The 17,147-nt window shown below is 40.5% G+C and overlaps 1 protein-coding gene across 1 annotated transcript in view; it reads left to right on the top strand.

Annotated features, from left to right (window-relative positions):
• The window catches only part of LOC121279409 (corticotropin-releasing factor receptor 2-like), a 200,196-nt gene extending 183,709 nt beyond the window's left edge, over positions 1-16,487 (top strand). The window contains exons 10-12 of the mRNA XM_041190630.1: positions 650-785; positions 964-1,005; positions 13,819-16,487. Coding sequence (XP_041046564.1) covers positions 650-785; positions 964-1,005; positions 13,819-13,959 — 319 coding nt within the window. The 3' untranslated portion in view covers positions 13,960-16,487. The remainder of the gene's footprint in view (positions 1-649; positions 786-963; positions 1,006-13,818) is intronic.
• Positions 16,488-17,147: the final 660 nt, after the last annotated feature.

Genomic DNA, 17,147 nt, shown 5'->3' with positions numbered 1-17,147 from the left:
GACTGCAGTAGTTCAAGAAGGTGGCTCAGTTAGGGATGGTCAATTAATGCTGGCCTGACAGCTATGTTTACATCCCTAGAATAAATTAAAAAAACAAATTTAGCATGGGTGAAAATCATTTCCCACCAACATTAATGTGAACAGAAATCAGCTACCAAGTTCTGAATTGACTCTGAAGTGAAAAGAAAGAAATACTTAAACTTATATACTGTCGTGCCTCTCATGACAACTGAAGATCTCAAAGTGCTTTAAAGCCAATGAAATATTTCTGTCGTGTAGCCATTGCTGTAATGTAAGTAACACAGAAGCCAGTTTGCACATAGCAAACCTCCACAAACAGCAGCATGATAATGACTATAGAATTTGTTTTCTTTAGTAAAGCTGAATGAAATTCTCCTCTCCAGGGAGTCTCACTCAGCTTGGTTCTGTTGTCAGGCCATGACCATAGCATATTATTCACATGGCATTTACACTGTAAGTGTAGCTTCAATTCAAATTGTTCTGTACTCTAACTAATAAAGCCTAACACAATTGCAACTAGCTCAAGGTGACATGTGCCCAGAAAAACATTTAGTTACTACGTCAATGAGCTTTAACTTCATTTTTAAAAAATAATATAACCTCTATCCTGTCACCATCTGTCCTACAGGAAGGCAGTGAAGGCAACTTTAGTTCTGTTACCCCTTCTTGGCATCACTTACATGCTGTTCTTCGTCAATCCAGGCGAAGATGACATCTCACAAATTGTTTTCATCTACTTTAATTCATTTCTGCAGGCCTTTCAGGTGAGTAATCTGGATAGACAAACTGATAGTTTATGAACCATGGTCCTAATGCAATATGACAGCTTAATTTGTTGTGCAAATTAGATCTTTTCCTAAAGCATTATGTAATTTAAATGTTTTGTAAAGAGTTAATGTCATAATTTTCTGTAGGACTCAACAAGACTCTTTGGTTTTACAGGGTTTTTTTGTGTCCGTGTTTTACTGCTTTCTGAATAGTGAGGTAAGCTGAACTTGATCTCTTCTGAAATAATTTGACAGCAGTAATGGGTATTAACATTTGTAAAGCAGTATCTCATTTTAACCTCTTAGTTCTTTGATAAACCAAGCAGAGGGGTTAATGCATTTACAACAAAACAGTTAATGCCTTCAACAAAATGAAGGAATGTCACACCAACACATTTCATCTTTGTCTACTCAAGAATAGCCCAGCAGTAATATCTGGGCTCAAAAATGTTCCAAAATGTTTTTAAATTTTTATGAAATATGGGTGAAAGCCAATGGTCATTGTCTAGGGTAGAAAAGAATAGGAAATAGTCTTAGGGATGGACCACCATCTACAAGGCACAAGTCAGGAGTGTAATGGAATACTTTCCACTTGCCTGGATGAGTGCAGCTCCTACAACACTCAAGAAGCTCGATTCCATCCCAGACAAAGCAACTCACTTGATTAACAGCCCATCCACAAACTTAAATATTCACTCCCTCCACTACCCTGCACAGTAGCATCAGTGTGTATCATCTATAAGATGCACTGCAGCAACTCATCAAGCCTCCTTCCAAACCCACAACCTCTACCACCTAGAAGGACAAAGACAGCAGATGCATGGGAACATCACCACCTGTAAGTTCCCCTCCAGTCACATGCCATCCTGACTTGGAACCATATCGCCATTCCTTCACTGTCACTGTGTCAAAATCCTGGCATTTCCATCGGTAACAGCACTGTGGGTGTACCTACACCACATGAACTGCAGCAGTTCAAGAAGGCAGCTAACCACCACCTTCTGAGGGGCAATCAGGGACAATAATGCTGGCCTAACCTGTGAAAGAATTTAAAAAATAAGATGTGGTTAAAAAGAAAACTCAGGTGGTAGGTATAGTTTATTGAATAAATTTATGTTTTAAAAGTCTGTGGGGGGAAAATGGAAAACTGAGGGAGGGTGGGAATTCCACAGTGTGAAGATGCTAGGTAAAATTGTGATTGAGGACAATGTTATGAGCCTTGAATTCAACACAAGAGGTTTTGAGTACAGGAGTAAGGATGTCTTGCTGCAAATTCTATAGAGCCTTGGTGAGACCTCACCTGGAGTATTGTGTACATTTTTGGTCTGCTCATCTAAGAAAGAATATACTTGCCATTGAAGGAGTGCAGCGGATGTTCACCAGGCTAATCCATGGGATGGCGAATTGTCTTATGAGGAGAGATTGAGGTGACTGGGCCTGTGTTCTCTAGAGTTTAGAATAATGAGACACGATCTCATTGAAACTTACAAAATTCTTACAGGGTGTGACAAGATAGATGCCTGGGGGCTCTAGAACCACACGACACAGTCTCAGAATAAGGGGCAGGTGATTTATGACTAAGGTGAGAAAGAATTTCTTCACTCAAAGGGTGGTGAATCTTTGGAATTCTCTACCCCAGAGGGTTGTGATCTAATTGAATGGCAAAGCAGGCTTGATGGGCTGAATGGCCTACTCCTGTTCCTATGTTCCTAACATAGGGAGGAAGAAAAGCATGTGGGATGGTGTACTTGGATATATCGTGGTACAAAAAAGAGAAATGCTTATTGTTGACATAGTAAGTTCTTAAGAAAAGAGAAGACCACTTTGTTATTTCAGGTGCACTTAGGAAAATTATGAATTAGAAATGAAGTGTTTCAGCCTTTGTGGACCTCAACAGTCTGACAGTGAGAGGTTGACAACTCTATTTACATGAAGAAGAAAAATTACACCCTGTATCTGTTGTGATTTTGCTGATCACATTACTGAACATTCACAAGAAGCAATCCAAACATAATGACAGAATAAATCTCTGGAGACCTAACTAGCTATTTCTAACACTGAAGCACCACAAATTGGCATTTAGTCAACATGCATTTATATTCACAATTACTGCTTGTTCCTTCAAGTTGCTGCATATGTTAAATTGAAGCACCACAATTTGGCATTTAGTCAACATGCATTTATATTCACAATTATTGCGTGTTCCTTCAAGTTGCAGCATATGTTAAATTGATGCAGTGAATCATTCTCACTGTCAACTGCTCACTGAATTTTCAGAAATTCAAATAACACTTTTAACCTAACCCATCTGGCAGGAAAGGGGTGGATGTCTGTTTATTACCCCATTCCTGATTTTATGCTCCATTGACTTCAATGGGGCTTAAAATTAGGAGGAGTGCGAAACATGAATCCAACCTGAGCTGATCCGATTGGTACCGGTGAGTTAACTTAAAATTGTGGCTTATAGTTCAGGAATATGGGAAATAAGAACACAATATGGGAACTGACTTGCATATTATTCATATCCACTGCTGGATGCTGATTTTCACCCATATGCCTTATATTTTAGTGCTGACTCACTACAAAATTCCATCATGATGAATTCTGCTTTCAAACCACACTGACTTTGAATTATTCGTGGTCGTTTGCATTAGAACATGGAGCAAAATCTCATTTTATCACTAGTTGCAGATCTTCATAGGGAGTTTACCTACTTTTTGTGGCAGAAAATGATACGTGGAATGGTCAGACATCCCATTTTAAGGAGCACAAACTTCCAGGTCAACTAGAGCATGTGAAGTTCCCTCGTTCTTTTTCCTAACAATATGCTTTGATCTACAAAAAGTTGGGTTAAAACTTTCCATACTCATTTCAAATAGAGGCCTCATTGCCAGCAGAAAGGAAGCTGCCGCTTTGATTCATAGTATTGAACTACTCAGACCACCACATTATCTACTCTACCACCCTATACCTCTTAAATTTAATTACAACCGTCTATCCAACAAGGTCAGATGCTTTATGAACCCATCATAGCCATCTTGCCCTGGGCCATACTGTCTGACATTTGGTCATTTCTGTCACTGTCCACAGAGGTTCCAAGTGGTGTGTTGCCTCCCTGGTGACGGGACATAGGACATCACTGAAAGGGTGAGGAATATTTTGAGAGGGGAGGGGACCAACCAGAAGCTGTGGTCCATGTGGCAACCAATCACATAGAAAGCAAAAAATGTTGAGGCCTTACAGGCAGTGTTTCAGGAGCTCGGAAGGAAATGTAGCAGCAGGACCTCAAAGGAAAACTCTCTGGATTACTCCCAATGCTAGTGAGTATTGGAATAGTAGGGTGAGACAGATTAACATGCTGTTGGAGAAATGGTACAGGAGGGAGAGCTTCAGGTTGTTAGGGTGCTGTGACCAACTCTGAGGGGTGAAGGTAGATGGGTTGCACCTCAATGGAGCTGAGACCAATATCCAGGTAGATTAACTGGAACCAGGGGGAAGTGCTTAAGCTAAGTTTTCAGCAGATTGGCCCTCTGGATGAAACACTAAAAAGGAGAAACAATAAGCACAGAGGACTAGAAGAGAAAAATAACAATGGAGCAAAGAATAGATCAGAAATATGAGAGATCAGTCAGGGTCGCAAATGCGAAGCAGCCTAAGATGGGAGTGAATGTATGTAAATGCAAGTTGTGTGGTAAATTATTGAACTATAGACACTTATCACCACATGGGTCTATGATATAATAGCGCAGAGAAAGGGAGGACTGAGAATTTAATATTACTGGTTACAAGGTATTCAAGAAAGATTGGGAAGGGAAAAAGGAGAATGGGGGGGGGGGGGGTCACTGACAGTATTGATCAAAAAAACTATTATCTTACCGAAGAGTGATGATGTAGTTAAGGGGTCAAAGGCAGAAGCTGTCGGGGTAGAATTAACAACGGCAGCAGAGCTATTACACTCTGGATGTATAATGCAGACCACCAAACAATGAGATGGAGATACAGGAGCAGATTTGCAGGCAAATTTCAGAAAGATGCAATAAGAGTGGTGATAGTAGGGGACTTCAGTCATCCTAATATAGGCTAGGGTAATAACAGTGCAAAGAGGAAAGAAGGGGAGGTGTTGTTGAAATGCATATTAAAGAATTTTCTTGATCAGTGTGTTTCCAGCTCAATGAGGAAAAAAGCAGTGGAGAATCTAGTTCAAGGGAAAGGATTGGGGCAAGTAGAGCATGTTTCAGCAGAGGAGCATTTTGTGGGGAGGATGTAGTGAGGGGACAATGATCATAGTGTCATCAGGTTTAGATGAGTTATGGAACACATACGAACATAGGAATTAGGAGCAGGAGTAGGCTACTTGGCCCTTCGAGCCTGCTTTGCCATTCAATGAGATCATGGCTGACCTGATAGTAACCTCAACTCCAAGTTCTTGCCTACCCCCAATAACCTTTCACCCCTTGATTATCAGGAATCTATCTATCTCTGCCTTAAAACTACTTACAGACTCTACTTCTACTGCCTTTTGAGAAAGAGAGTTCCAAAGACTCACTACCCTCTGAGAGAAAAGATTTCACCTCATCTCTGTCCTAAATGGGTGGCCCCTTATTTTTAAACAGTGGCCCCCTAGCATTAGATTCTCTCACAAGAGGAAACATCCTCTCCACATCGGCCCCGTCAAGACCCCTCAGGACCTTATATGTTCCAATCAAGTTGCCTCAAACTCAGTACACAGGAGATCTAATAAAGGGAAGAAAGGTCATATGGACTTGAAACATCAACTCTGTTTTTCTCTCCACAGATGCTGTCAGACCTGCTGAGTTTTTCCAGCATTTTCTGTTTTTTTTCAATTAAAGGCAACTTGTGTATGACTAATTAGTTTAAGTTCTTTAACGAAGTGACAGAGAGAGCTGATGTGGGTAATGTGGTTGATATTGTGTATATGGACTTTCAAAAGCTGCTTAACTAGACTTGTTAGCAAAATTGAAGCCCATAGGTTTAAAGAGACAGCGCCAAATACAAAATTGGCTAAGGGACAGAAAGTAGAAAGCATGTTTATTTTTCAGACTATGATTTCAGAAGTATACATTGGCCTGAATCTTCCCGTCGGCGATTTGGGGGCGGAGCCCACTTGCTGACGGGAAAATGACGCGGGATGACGTTGGGAGGAACCCCCGACGTCATCCCGGTCCCTTTAAATTTTTTGGAAGGCAGGCAGGCAGCGAAATCAGCTGTCCACCCGCCGACCTGTCAATGGCCAATTAAGGCCATTGACAGGCTAATTAAGATAATTAAAGACCTGCCCGTCCAACCTTAAGGCTGGCGGGCAGGCCAGGAGCCCCAACGGGCTTCTGATAATACATGAAACCTTATACACTGGCAGGAGGAGGTTTCATGTCCATTTTTAAAAACATTAATACTTTTAATGAGATATTTATTAACCTGTCCCATCTTGTGTGACATTGTCACATGAGGGGGACATGTTAATAAGTTTTTAATTTTTCTATTTTTAAAGTCTTTTGGACTGTCAGTATTCTCCCTGAGGCAGCATTTGGTCTCAGGGAGCAGTGCGCACATGCACGAAAGAGCACACTTTGACAGATGGGGAATCTCTCCCCCCCACCGCACAGGGAGTGCTGGGTGGGCCTTAATTGGCTCGCCCACTCCAAATGGCAGCGGGCCCCGTTTTGGTGGCGGGGACCGGCTGTCCGCCCGCCGCCAAGCCGAGGGCAAATTTCTGCCCACTGGTATTACCCAGGAGTCGGTATTAGGACCACTATGTTTATGATATGTATTAATAACCTGGGCTTGGGTAAACAGGGCACAATGTCAAACGTTTGCAGATGACAGAAAACTCAAAATGAAGTGAACATTGGGAAAATAGTAGCAGGCATCAGGAGGACATAGACTTGTGAAATGAGAAGACACCTGGCAGATGACGTTTTATACAGAAAATTGTGAAGTGATATATTTTGGCAGGAACAATAAGATAATAGAAATTCAATGATATAATTTTAAGGGGGTACAGAAAAAGTGAGAAATAAGGGTGCAGGTGAATAGGAACATAGGAGCAGAAATAAGCCATTCAGTCCCTTGAGCCTGCTCCACCATTCAACTAAATCACGGTGATCATCTATCACCACACCACTTTCCTGCACTATCCACATATCCCTTGATGTCATTCATATCTAGAAATGTATCAATCTCTGTCTTGAACGTACCCAATAACTGAGCTTCCACAGCCCTCTGGGGTAGAGAATTCTAAAGATTCACTACTCTTTGAATGAAGAAATTCTTCCTCATCCCAATCCTAAATGGTCCCCTTATACTGATACTGTCCCTGGTTCTAGACTCCACATCCTTTATTATCTATCCTTTCTAGCCCCTGAAAAATGTTGTAAGTTTCAATTAGGTCACTGCTCATCCTTCTAAACTCCAGAGAATACAGACCCAGTCTCCTCAATCTCTCCTCATAGGACAGTCCTGCCATCCCAGGAATTAGTCTAGTGAACCTCCACAGCACCCCCTCTATGGCAATTATATCCTTCCTTAAGTAAAGAGACCAAAACTCGTCTCCTTGATGTGATCTCACCAAGATTCTATACAATTGAAGCAAGACATCTTTACTCCCGTATTCAAGTCATCATGCAATAAAGGCCAATATACCATTTGCCTTCCTAATTGCTTGCTGCACCTGCATATTAGCTTTCATTGATTTGCGAACAAGGACACCCAGGTTCTTTTGGACACCAATATTTCCCAATCTCTCACCATTTAAGAAATACTCTGCATCTCCATTCCTCATACCAAAATGGATATCCTCACACTTATGCACATTATATTCCATCTGCCATGTTCTTGCCCACTCACTAAGCCTATCCAAATCCCCTTGAAGCCTCTTTGTATCATCTTCACAATACACATTCCAACCTAGTTTTGTGTCATCAGCAAACTTGGAAATATTACATTTGGTCCCACATTCAAATCATTGATAGAGATTGTGAACAACTAGGGTCCGAAGTATTGATCCTTGCGGTACCAGACTAATCATAGTCTGCCAAACCTGTGAATGACCTGTTTATTCCTGCTGACTGTTTTCTAATGGTTAACCAATGCTCAATCCATACCAGCGTATTGTCCCTTGTGCTCAATTTTGTTTACTAATTTCCTATGTGGGGCCTTATTGAAAGCCTTCCAAAAATCCAAATACACCACATCACTGGTCCTCCCTTATCTATTCTGCTAGTTACATCCTCAAAAAACTCCAACATGTTTGTCAAACACAATTTCCTTTTCATAAATACATATTGACTCTGCCCAATCAGATCATTATTTTCTAAGCATCCAGTTATCACATCCTTCATTATAGATTCTAGTATTTTTCCTCCTGACGTCAGGCTATCAGGTCTGTACTTCCCCGTTTTCTCTCTCCCTCCTTTCTTAAACAATGGGGTTACATTTGCAACCTTCCAATCTGCAGAAACTGTTCCAGAATCTATAGGATTTGAAAGGTGATCACCAATGCATCCACTATCTCTATAGCCACCTCTTTTAACACTCTGGGATGTAGATTGTTAGCTCTGGGGGATTTATCAACTTTCAGTCCCATTAATTTCTCCAGTACTACTTTTTAGCTAATATTCATTTCGTTCGGTTCCTCATTCTTGCTGGTCCCTTGGTTCTCGATTATTTCTGGGAGGTTTTTCATAACTTCTTGGTGATGACAAACAGAAAGGGTGGAATTTTCTGGCCATATTACAACACAGACAGGGCTGGAAAATGCGGCAAGCCATTCAAAAGTTTGGTGGAACTGGAAGATACCATCGGCAGGGGCACCGGAAAATTCCGGCCAAAGTAATTATTTAGCTTATTTAGCATTTCCCTATTCCCCATTATAAATTTTCCTATCCATGCCTGTAATTGATCCACATTTGCCTTTGCTAGTCTTTTCCTTTTTGCATACCTATAGAAGCTTTTATAGTCCGTTTTTATATTTCTTGCTATTGTAATTTCATATTCTATTATCAGTTTGCTGAATTCTAAATGCTCCCAAGCGTCAGGCTTACTACTTTTTTTTGGAAACTTTATAAGCCCTTTCCTTTGATCTTATACAATCTTTAATTTCCTTTGTTAGCCATGGTTGACTGACTTTTCCTGTGGGGTTTTTCTACTTTAAAGGAATGTATATTTCTTGTAAATCATGTATTAAATCCTCTAAATGCTAGCCATTGTTTGTCTACCTTTACTTTCATGGTTTCTCATGTTTAGATTTAAGACCCTAGTTTCAGATTGAACAACATCATTTTCAAACTTAATGGAAAATTCCATCATATTGTGGTCACTCTTCCCTAGAGGTTCTTTTACAACAAGATTATTAATTAGTCATTTCTTATTATATAATACTAGATCTAAAATAGCCTGTTGTCTTGTTGGTTCCTCAACATACTGCCCTCGAAACCATTTTGTACACATTCCAGGAATTCATCCTCCAGTATTAATGCTCATTAGATTTATCCAGTCTATATGTAGATTGAAGTTACCCATGATTATTGTATTACACTTTTTACATGTACCTCTAACTTCCTGATTTATACCATACCCTACATCACCACCACTTTTAAACAACTTCTACCAATATTTGCTGCCCCTTGCTGTTTCTGAGCCCCACCCAAACAAATTCTACATCTTGTTCTTCTGATCTAAGCTCATCCCTCCCTAATGTCTTGAATTCATCCCTTCTTATCAACATTGCTACACCTTCTTTTCTGTTTTGCCTGTCCTTCCTGAATGCTGAATATCCTTGAATAATCAGTTCCTCACCATGGTCAGCATGTAGCCATGTCTCCGTAATGGCAATTAGAACATAAAGATTTACTTCTATTTGTGCCATCGATTCACCTAATTTGTTGTGAATTCTGTGTGCATTCAGATAGAGTACCTTTAGTTCTGTCTTTTTAATATTGGCAGGGATTTTCCAGCCCCATCATGGCAGGACCCATCATGGAGGCCCGGCCAAATGTCTATTGACTTTTGGAGGGACCGGACGATCCCGGTGATGGGCAGGGCTGAAACAGCCCGCCCATTATTCTGTATTTTAACCCCATTTGATGCTGGCATTTGTTTCTGCTGCCTTCCACTTTAGTTTACTACTTTTTTCCTTCCCATTCACTACCGGTTTTGTACATATATCATTGAAGGTGCAGGACAAATTAAGAAAAAAGCATATGGAATCCTTGTTTTTTTCATTAAAGTAGGAATACCATATAAAAGCTAAAACTTTATAAAACACTGGTTAGCTCTCAGATGAAGTATTGTGTTCAGCTCTGGGCAGCACGCTTTATGAAGGATGTCAAGACCTTGGAGAAGGTGTGGAAGAGATTTATTAAAACTGTACCAGAGATGAAAGACTTCAGTTAAGTGGAGAGACTGGAGAAGCTGGGGTTGTTTTCCTTACAGCATCGAAGGTTAAGAGGGGATTTTATAGAGGTTTTCAAAATCATGAAGAGATTTGATAGCGTAATTAAACAAAACTGGTTCTGTTAGCAAATAGGTCAGTAACCAGAGAGCACATAGGACTTAGGACCAGGAGTAGGTCTTTCGGCCCTTCAAGCCAGCTCCACCATTCAATAAGATCATGGCTGATCTGATTGTGGTCACAATTCTATTTTCCTTGCCTGCCCCCTTAACCTTGGTTTCCTTGCCTATCAAAAATCTGTCTAACTCTGCTTTGAATAAATAGAATGACCTAGCCTCCACTACTTTCTGTGGAAGATAATCCATAGACTAACGACCCTCTGAAAGAAAAAAAAATCCTTATCTCCATCTTAAAAGGGAGACCTCTTATTGTTAATCTGTGTCCCCTAGTTCTAGTCTCTCCCACAAGAGGAAACATCCACCCAGTATCCACCCTATCAAGTCCCCTTAGGATTTTATATGTTTCAATAAGATCACCTCTCATTCTTCTAAACTCCAATGGGTATAGGCCCAACCTGTTCAACCTTTCTTCATAAGAAAAGCCCTTCATTCCAGGAATGATTTGAGTGAACCTTCCCTGAACTGCTTCTAATACAATGATATCCTCTTTGGTACCTGATGTGACATGAACCATTCTCTTACAAAGCAAGTTGTGATGATCTGGATTGCACTGCCTGAAAGGATGGTGCAAGCAAATTCAATATTAACTTTCAAAAAGGAATTGGATAAACACTTAGAAAAAAAATTGCAGTGCTATGGGAAAAGAGTGGAGGAGTAGGGCTAGTTGAATAGATCTAGCAAAGAGTTGGCAGAAGCACGTGCCAAATGGTGTCTTTCTATGCTGCATCATTCCATGATTCTATTCTCTATGTGGTGGAAAGATCTGTGATATCTTTTCACACATCATTTCAGCAGAATTGTATTCAACCACAATCTGTAACCTCATGGCCCAGCACATCCTTCCCTCTCCCATTACTTTCAAGCCAAGGGACTAAACTTGGTTTAATGAGGAGTGTAGGAGGTCATCTGGCAAATGGATTATCAGACATATGTAAAAATCAACTGCCAACCTGGTTAAGCTACAACCCGAGACTACATAATGCTAAACAGTCAAAGCAGCATGCAATATACACAGCTAAGCCTTCCCACAATCAGATAATCAGATCAAACCTCTGCAGACCTGCCACATCCAGTCATGAATGGGGATGGACAATTAAACAACTAACTGGAGGAGGACGAAAAGATTAATAAGGAGGGGAAAAATTAGTGTATGAGAGAAAGCTAGCTAATTAATATATAGTTGGATAGTAAGAGTTTCTATAGATTCTTAAATAAAAAAAGAGTTAGTTGTTGGACTTATAGAGAGTGCATCTGGGGAATTGATAATGGAAAGTAGGGAGATGGCAGACAAATTAGTCAGGTATTTTGCTTCGGTCTTCACTACAGGGGACACAAGTAACATCCTGTAAATCAGGAAATGAAGGGAGGAAGGAACTTGGGAAAATTACAATCACAAGGAAATGGTAAATTATTGGGGCTGTGGGCTGACAAATCCCCAGGTCCGGATGGACTTCACCCTAAGGTCTTGAAAGAAGTGGCTAATGAGATAGTTCATGCACTGGTTTTAATTTTCCAAAATTCCATAGATTCAGAAAAGGTTCCATTAGACTGGAAAATAACAAATATAACTCCTTTATTCAAAAAGGGAGGGAGACAGAAAGCAGGAAACTACAGGCCAGTTAGTCTAACATCTGTCATAGGGAAAATGTTAGAAACTATTCTAAAAGATGTTATGCAGGGCACTTCGAAAAATTTAAGGCAATCAGGTGAGTCAACATGATTTTGTAAAAGAGAAATCATGTTTAACCAATTTGTTGGAGTTCTTTGAAGGAGTCACTTGCTATAGAAAAAGTGAAACCGGTGGATGTACTGCACTTAGATTTCCAGAAGGCACTTGATTAAATGCCATATCAAAGGTTATTGCAGAAAATAAAAGCTCATTGTGTAGAGGGTAACATATTGGCGTGGATAGAAGATTGGATAGCTACCAGGAATCAGAAAGTTAGCATAAATTGGTCTTTTTCTGGTTGTCAGGATGTGATGAGTGATGTGCCACAGGGATTGGTTCTACACAGTTGGTCAATGAACTCTGCAGTGACAGTAAGATGTGTAAAAAAAGGCTTTTAAAAAAGTAATTCATTCATTACTTTCCACAATATTTAAAAACAAGTAATTTCACTACAGGGCAATAATAATGTTAATCATCTAGACCCTTTAAAGTATCAATAACAGAAACTGCAAGCCCTTGAAACCACTTAACCTTGTGTAAATAAACATTGTGGAATTGACAGCAGAGATCAGAGAGCCAGAGCTGTCAATCAAGCAATGGTTTCCCTGGGCTCAGGTGTTTTGACAAGCTTAATGGATATCTGAGCTCTCAGCCAAGCCTCGTATTGTATGCTCATTGTGGGCTGAGAGCTCAGTCAATTTGAATGAATGAATGAATTTTTAAAAAAACTTTTTTTACACACATGTTACAGGGTTCATTTGTTCTATACAGTATATAGTGGGCCAACGGGCATGGAACTGCCATAGCTTGGCATAGGGGTCATAAGGGCCTTTTAACCAGCCCATCTCGGCACTCGGCTGCTTTCAAAATTTTTCCCGGTTCAGCTGGCCCTACTGCAGCCCACATTTGCCCCCAGCAATGAAGATCCCACCTTTGTGGGTACTTTCTACTGAGGTGGGTGGGAGGAGCCAGGAATTTTCACAATTCCCGTTACCCGCTTCAGCGATGAAAATCCAGCCCTTTATGTCCAAACTCACTGGTTCCCCCCACTGTTCTTTTAACAATCTTTGTGAAGCCAAAAGGGCTTTAATGCTCCACCTGATCCCACCTAGTGCTATACTCTCCAAAACCTTACCTCATTTGATCCCCTTTAATGAAATACTGACTGCTTAATACCGCAAAAGAGCCGCTGGTTTCCTAGATTCCCGTCCATACAACAAGCTGTCTGTCAAAAGTCAAAATGCGCAGACAGCTCTGAGAATTTTTTAATAAAAGCTTGACTATCAAAGTTGGTCAGGCCTCCAAAGCAATTCATGAGGTAAGTAGTGGACTTATTCCACCCGGTGAAGGTGATCAGGCAACAATTAATCTCCAAGTTCATAGGCTGGGACTTTCCAGTCCCACCAGTGGTGATGAGCGCCGCTGGTGGGACCGGAAAATCCCACCCGTAGTGACTGTAGTGAAGTTAACAAACTCACCAAACCCAGTCACCAGTCACAAGGTCACATTGCAACAATGTGACAATGATGGAGAGGGAAGATCCATGGAAAAAAATTAAAAGCGGAAAGGGGTGCACTGTACAACTTAAGGGGTACATTTCACAACTTAATTTTCCCAACTGAAAATCATGCAGGTTGTGCATCATGTATGTCAACCTATATATGTTTATCCCAGTGCTACGAGCACCAAATTGTAAAAGCTCCTAAAACCATTTAGTTTCTGAAATGTCCAGAGGTATCAAATATGTAAATGAAATTGTCCATTTACTTTCAGGTACGTTCTGCTGCAAGGAAGAGATGGCATCGATGGCAAGACAACCATGCTCTCAGAGTACGAGTTGCACGGGCTATGTCTATACCAACCTCACCCACACGAATCAGTTTTCATAGCATAAAACAGACAACTGGCGTCTGAATGAGACTGAGCAATCCTTTCTTTGTGTTTTTCACTGTTTTCCTTCAACACTGAGGTGATTTGTTTGTTTGTGGATTGCTGTACCCATTTAAAATATGCGACAGTGAACAAGAGAAGCCGAAGATGCAAAGCCCACCACAACAAAATTAAATTGTTGCTAGGAGTTAAGCAGACTGTAATCTTCCTTCCAGCATGCAGCACCAAAGTGGAAAAGCAGGGAGTGTGAGGCTGCACAACTGATCCTGTGGTAACTGAAATGTCATTTGCAGCTCACGTAGCTCTGTCTACAGTCAAACTCTGGCATGGGGGAATATCACAATTTCAGGTCAAGAATGAAGGCTATCTCAAAGCTACATCCTTTTGGCTTTCATCTTATATCATTGAGCTTGTGCACAAATTCCTAATTTCCTTCTCAAAAACCACCTTGAATTGCCCGCTGGGAATCCATAGTATAAGGAGACAGAAGAAAACAAATGTTGGCTTCTGAGGTCACCAAGAATTCTCAAGGTTCAAAACATTAATCCACCTTGAAAGAAGCTTTGAAGGAATGAAGATCTGTTCCAACCCCCGCGCCGTACAATTAATCCTATCCAAGCTCTCTGCCGGATGTGGCAAACCCCATATGTAAATTGGATAACTAATCTGTCAAATGACATGCACCCAGCAGTGAAATGCAACAAAACTCTATCTGTGTTATCTACAGGAATAAAATAATTTTGTCTCAGATCACTGGTCCAGAACCAGAAGAAATTGAAAATGGATGGATCATTAGGTTCCATGAATCAAGAAAGAGCACACTGTGCATCACAGATGCAGTGCTAACTAGGACATGTCTTGCTCAAACAGTAGAAATGAAAGAAAACAATTTCTAATCTATTTAATGAATTTTGTTTTGCTGAATAGTGAAATATTGTGGACCATGGTCAGTTAATAATCAATTGACCCAATTGAGTGAGTATTTGGAATCGATTTATTGATATTTCTGAATGTCCCAAGACACAAGATCAGGCCTGGAACACCCACCTAGAACCAATTTTTACAGCTGTTGGCCTGATCACAATTGAGATGATCATCTGAATTGAACTGATCCATAATCTGCACACTCAATGTTGAGGCCTATCCAGAACTATCAAACCCTGATTACCAGCAACTTGGAAGACGCATGAAGAGACCACATCAAGGGAGTTACCTCCTAGTGGCAGCTAACTAGATAAGAAGAATAGAAGAATCACTTGGGAATAAAGATTACCTGCTGTATAGCCATTCCCCAAATGAAGTGATCATTACTGAGCCAATTCACACCTCATCAAAACATCTTGTTATGTGAGCTTTAGTTCTTCCTTTGCAGTTTAGTGTCATTTCCTCTTTGGATGATCTAATCCCAAACAGTTAGCTAGTGCAACATGTTAAAAGTGGCTTGCTTCATATATAATGTTAACAATTGTATCAATATTTACACTAAAAAAAGTCAGGATATTTAGGACGCATTCTCTTATATTTATAGTTATTTTTCATGAAGCATAGATGAATGTTGCAAGGTTAACACTGAGTGCACTTTTGATCACGGCGTGTTACATGCGCCACCATCCATCTACACGTTACAAATCCAATGATCCCCCTGGAAATGGAAACTAATTTAAAGGGCTGGGTGCAACTTTTTTAAACTGCAAACAATCTTACTCTGCACCCTGACCGTGTTTAAATTATGATTCATCACCCTATCTCGTATTCTAACTTTGTTTCGCAGGATTTCAAACTGCTTCAACTCAGCCATCCCTTTCTCCACCAGTCCACAGGCAAATCAAAAACCTAAGTTTGGGATTTTCTGTTCTCTGCTTTTCTTGAATTGTTTTCTCTTCCTATCATTTTCCATCTTAGCCAACACTTCTCCCACAATCAATCCATCAAAAACAAATCAGTCATTTGCTGTCTGTGGGATCTTGTGGTGTACAAAGAGGTTTGTCTGCATAACATTGTCCACAGTTCAATAGTAATTTATTGGGATAACCTGAGGAAGTGACAGGGAACTATATAAATGTAAGGTCCTCCTTTTCTATCTTTCTGCTGTCTGACATGATAAGCCTTCACCTAGGTTTCTCAAGTAAATAAATACCAATTCTGTTTGTCTGGGAAGTTAAATCAAACGCTTTACAATGACAGAATGCCATTCCAGGGGTGTGAAAAGGGGTGCAGAATTGTCAAAGGAAGAGAACAGTTTCACTGAATTTTTGACTTGCCTCTCCATTCCAAAAGAAAGTAAAAGGTTATTTTTGATGATGTTCTGCATGATGGACCTTGAGCATTCATCAGATTTTCCCAAAATATACTGGAAAATCACTGTAGTTAACTGAGTGCTATAGAAACAGAATGAAAATTTAGAAGGCAATCCTATCTTCACCAGCTAAAGTCATAAACATAGTGTATAGAATTTACTGCACAAAACAGGCTATTCAACCCAAACAGTCCATATGCTGTTTGTGCTCCATTCGAGTCTACTTCCATCCTTCATCATCTAATTCTATTCAAAACCCTCTATTCCCTTCTCCTTCGTATGCTTCTCTAGTCTCTCCTTAAATGCAGCTATGTTCTTTTGGCACTCTATCCACCACCTTCAACATTTACTCCTTCCAGCACAGACACACAGTGGCAGCAGTGTGCACAATCTACAAGATGCACTGCAGCAACTCACCAAGGCTCCTTCGAAAGCACCTTCCAAACCCGCGACCTCTACTACCAAGAAGGACGAGGGCAGCAGAGGCATGGGAATCCCGCCACCTGCAAGTTCCCCTCCAAGCCACTCACCATCCTGACTTTGAAATATATCGCTGTTCCTTCACTGTCATTGGGTCAAAATCCTGGAACTCCCTAAAGCACTGTTGGTGTACCAATACCATATGGACTGCAGTGGTTCAAGAAGGTGGCTCACTACCACCTTCTCAAGGGCAATTTAAGGATTGATAGCTGGCGACGCCCACATCCTGCAAAATAATTTTTTTTAAATCGCAGCAATCACTCCCTGTGGTAGGGAGTTCCACATTCTCTCTATTCTCTGGACGAAGTGGTTTCTCCTGAATTTCTTATTGGATTTGTTTGTAACTATTTTATAATTATGGCCCCTAATTTTGGTCCTTTCCCATGACATTGGAGTGATAAACTTGTGGATGAAATATAAGCCATGGAATGCTATT

Source organism: Carcharodon carcharias, chromosome 6 (genome assembly GCF_017639515.1).
Source record: "Carcharodon carcharias isolate sCarCar2 chromosome 6, sCarCar2.pri, whole genome shotgun sequence".
Lineage (NCBI taxonomy): Eukaryota > Metazoa > Chordata > Chondrichthyes > Lamniformes > Lamnidae > Carcharodon > Carcharodon carcharias.
The sequence above is the reverse complement of the archived record's forward strand: the minus strand, read 5'-3'. Positions and strand labels throughout refer to the sequence as shown.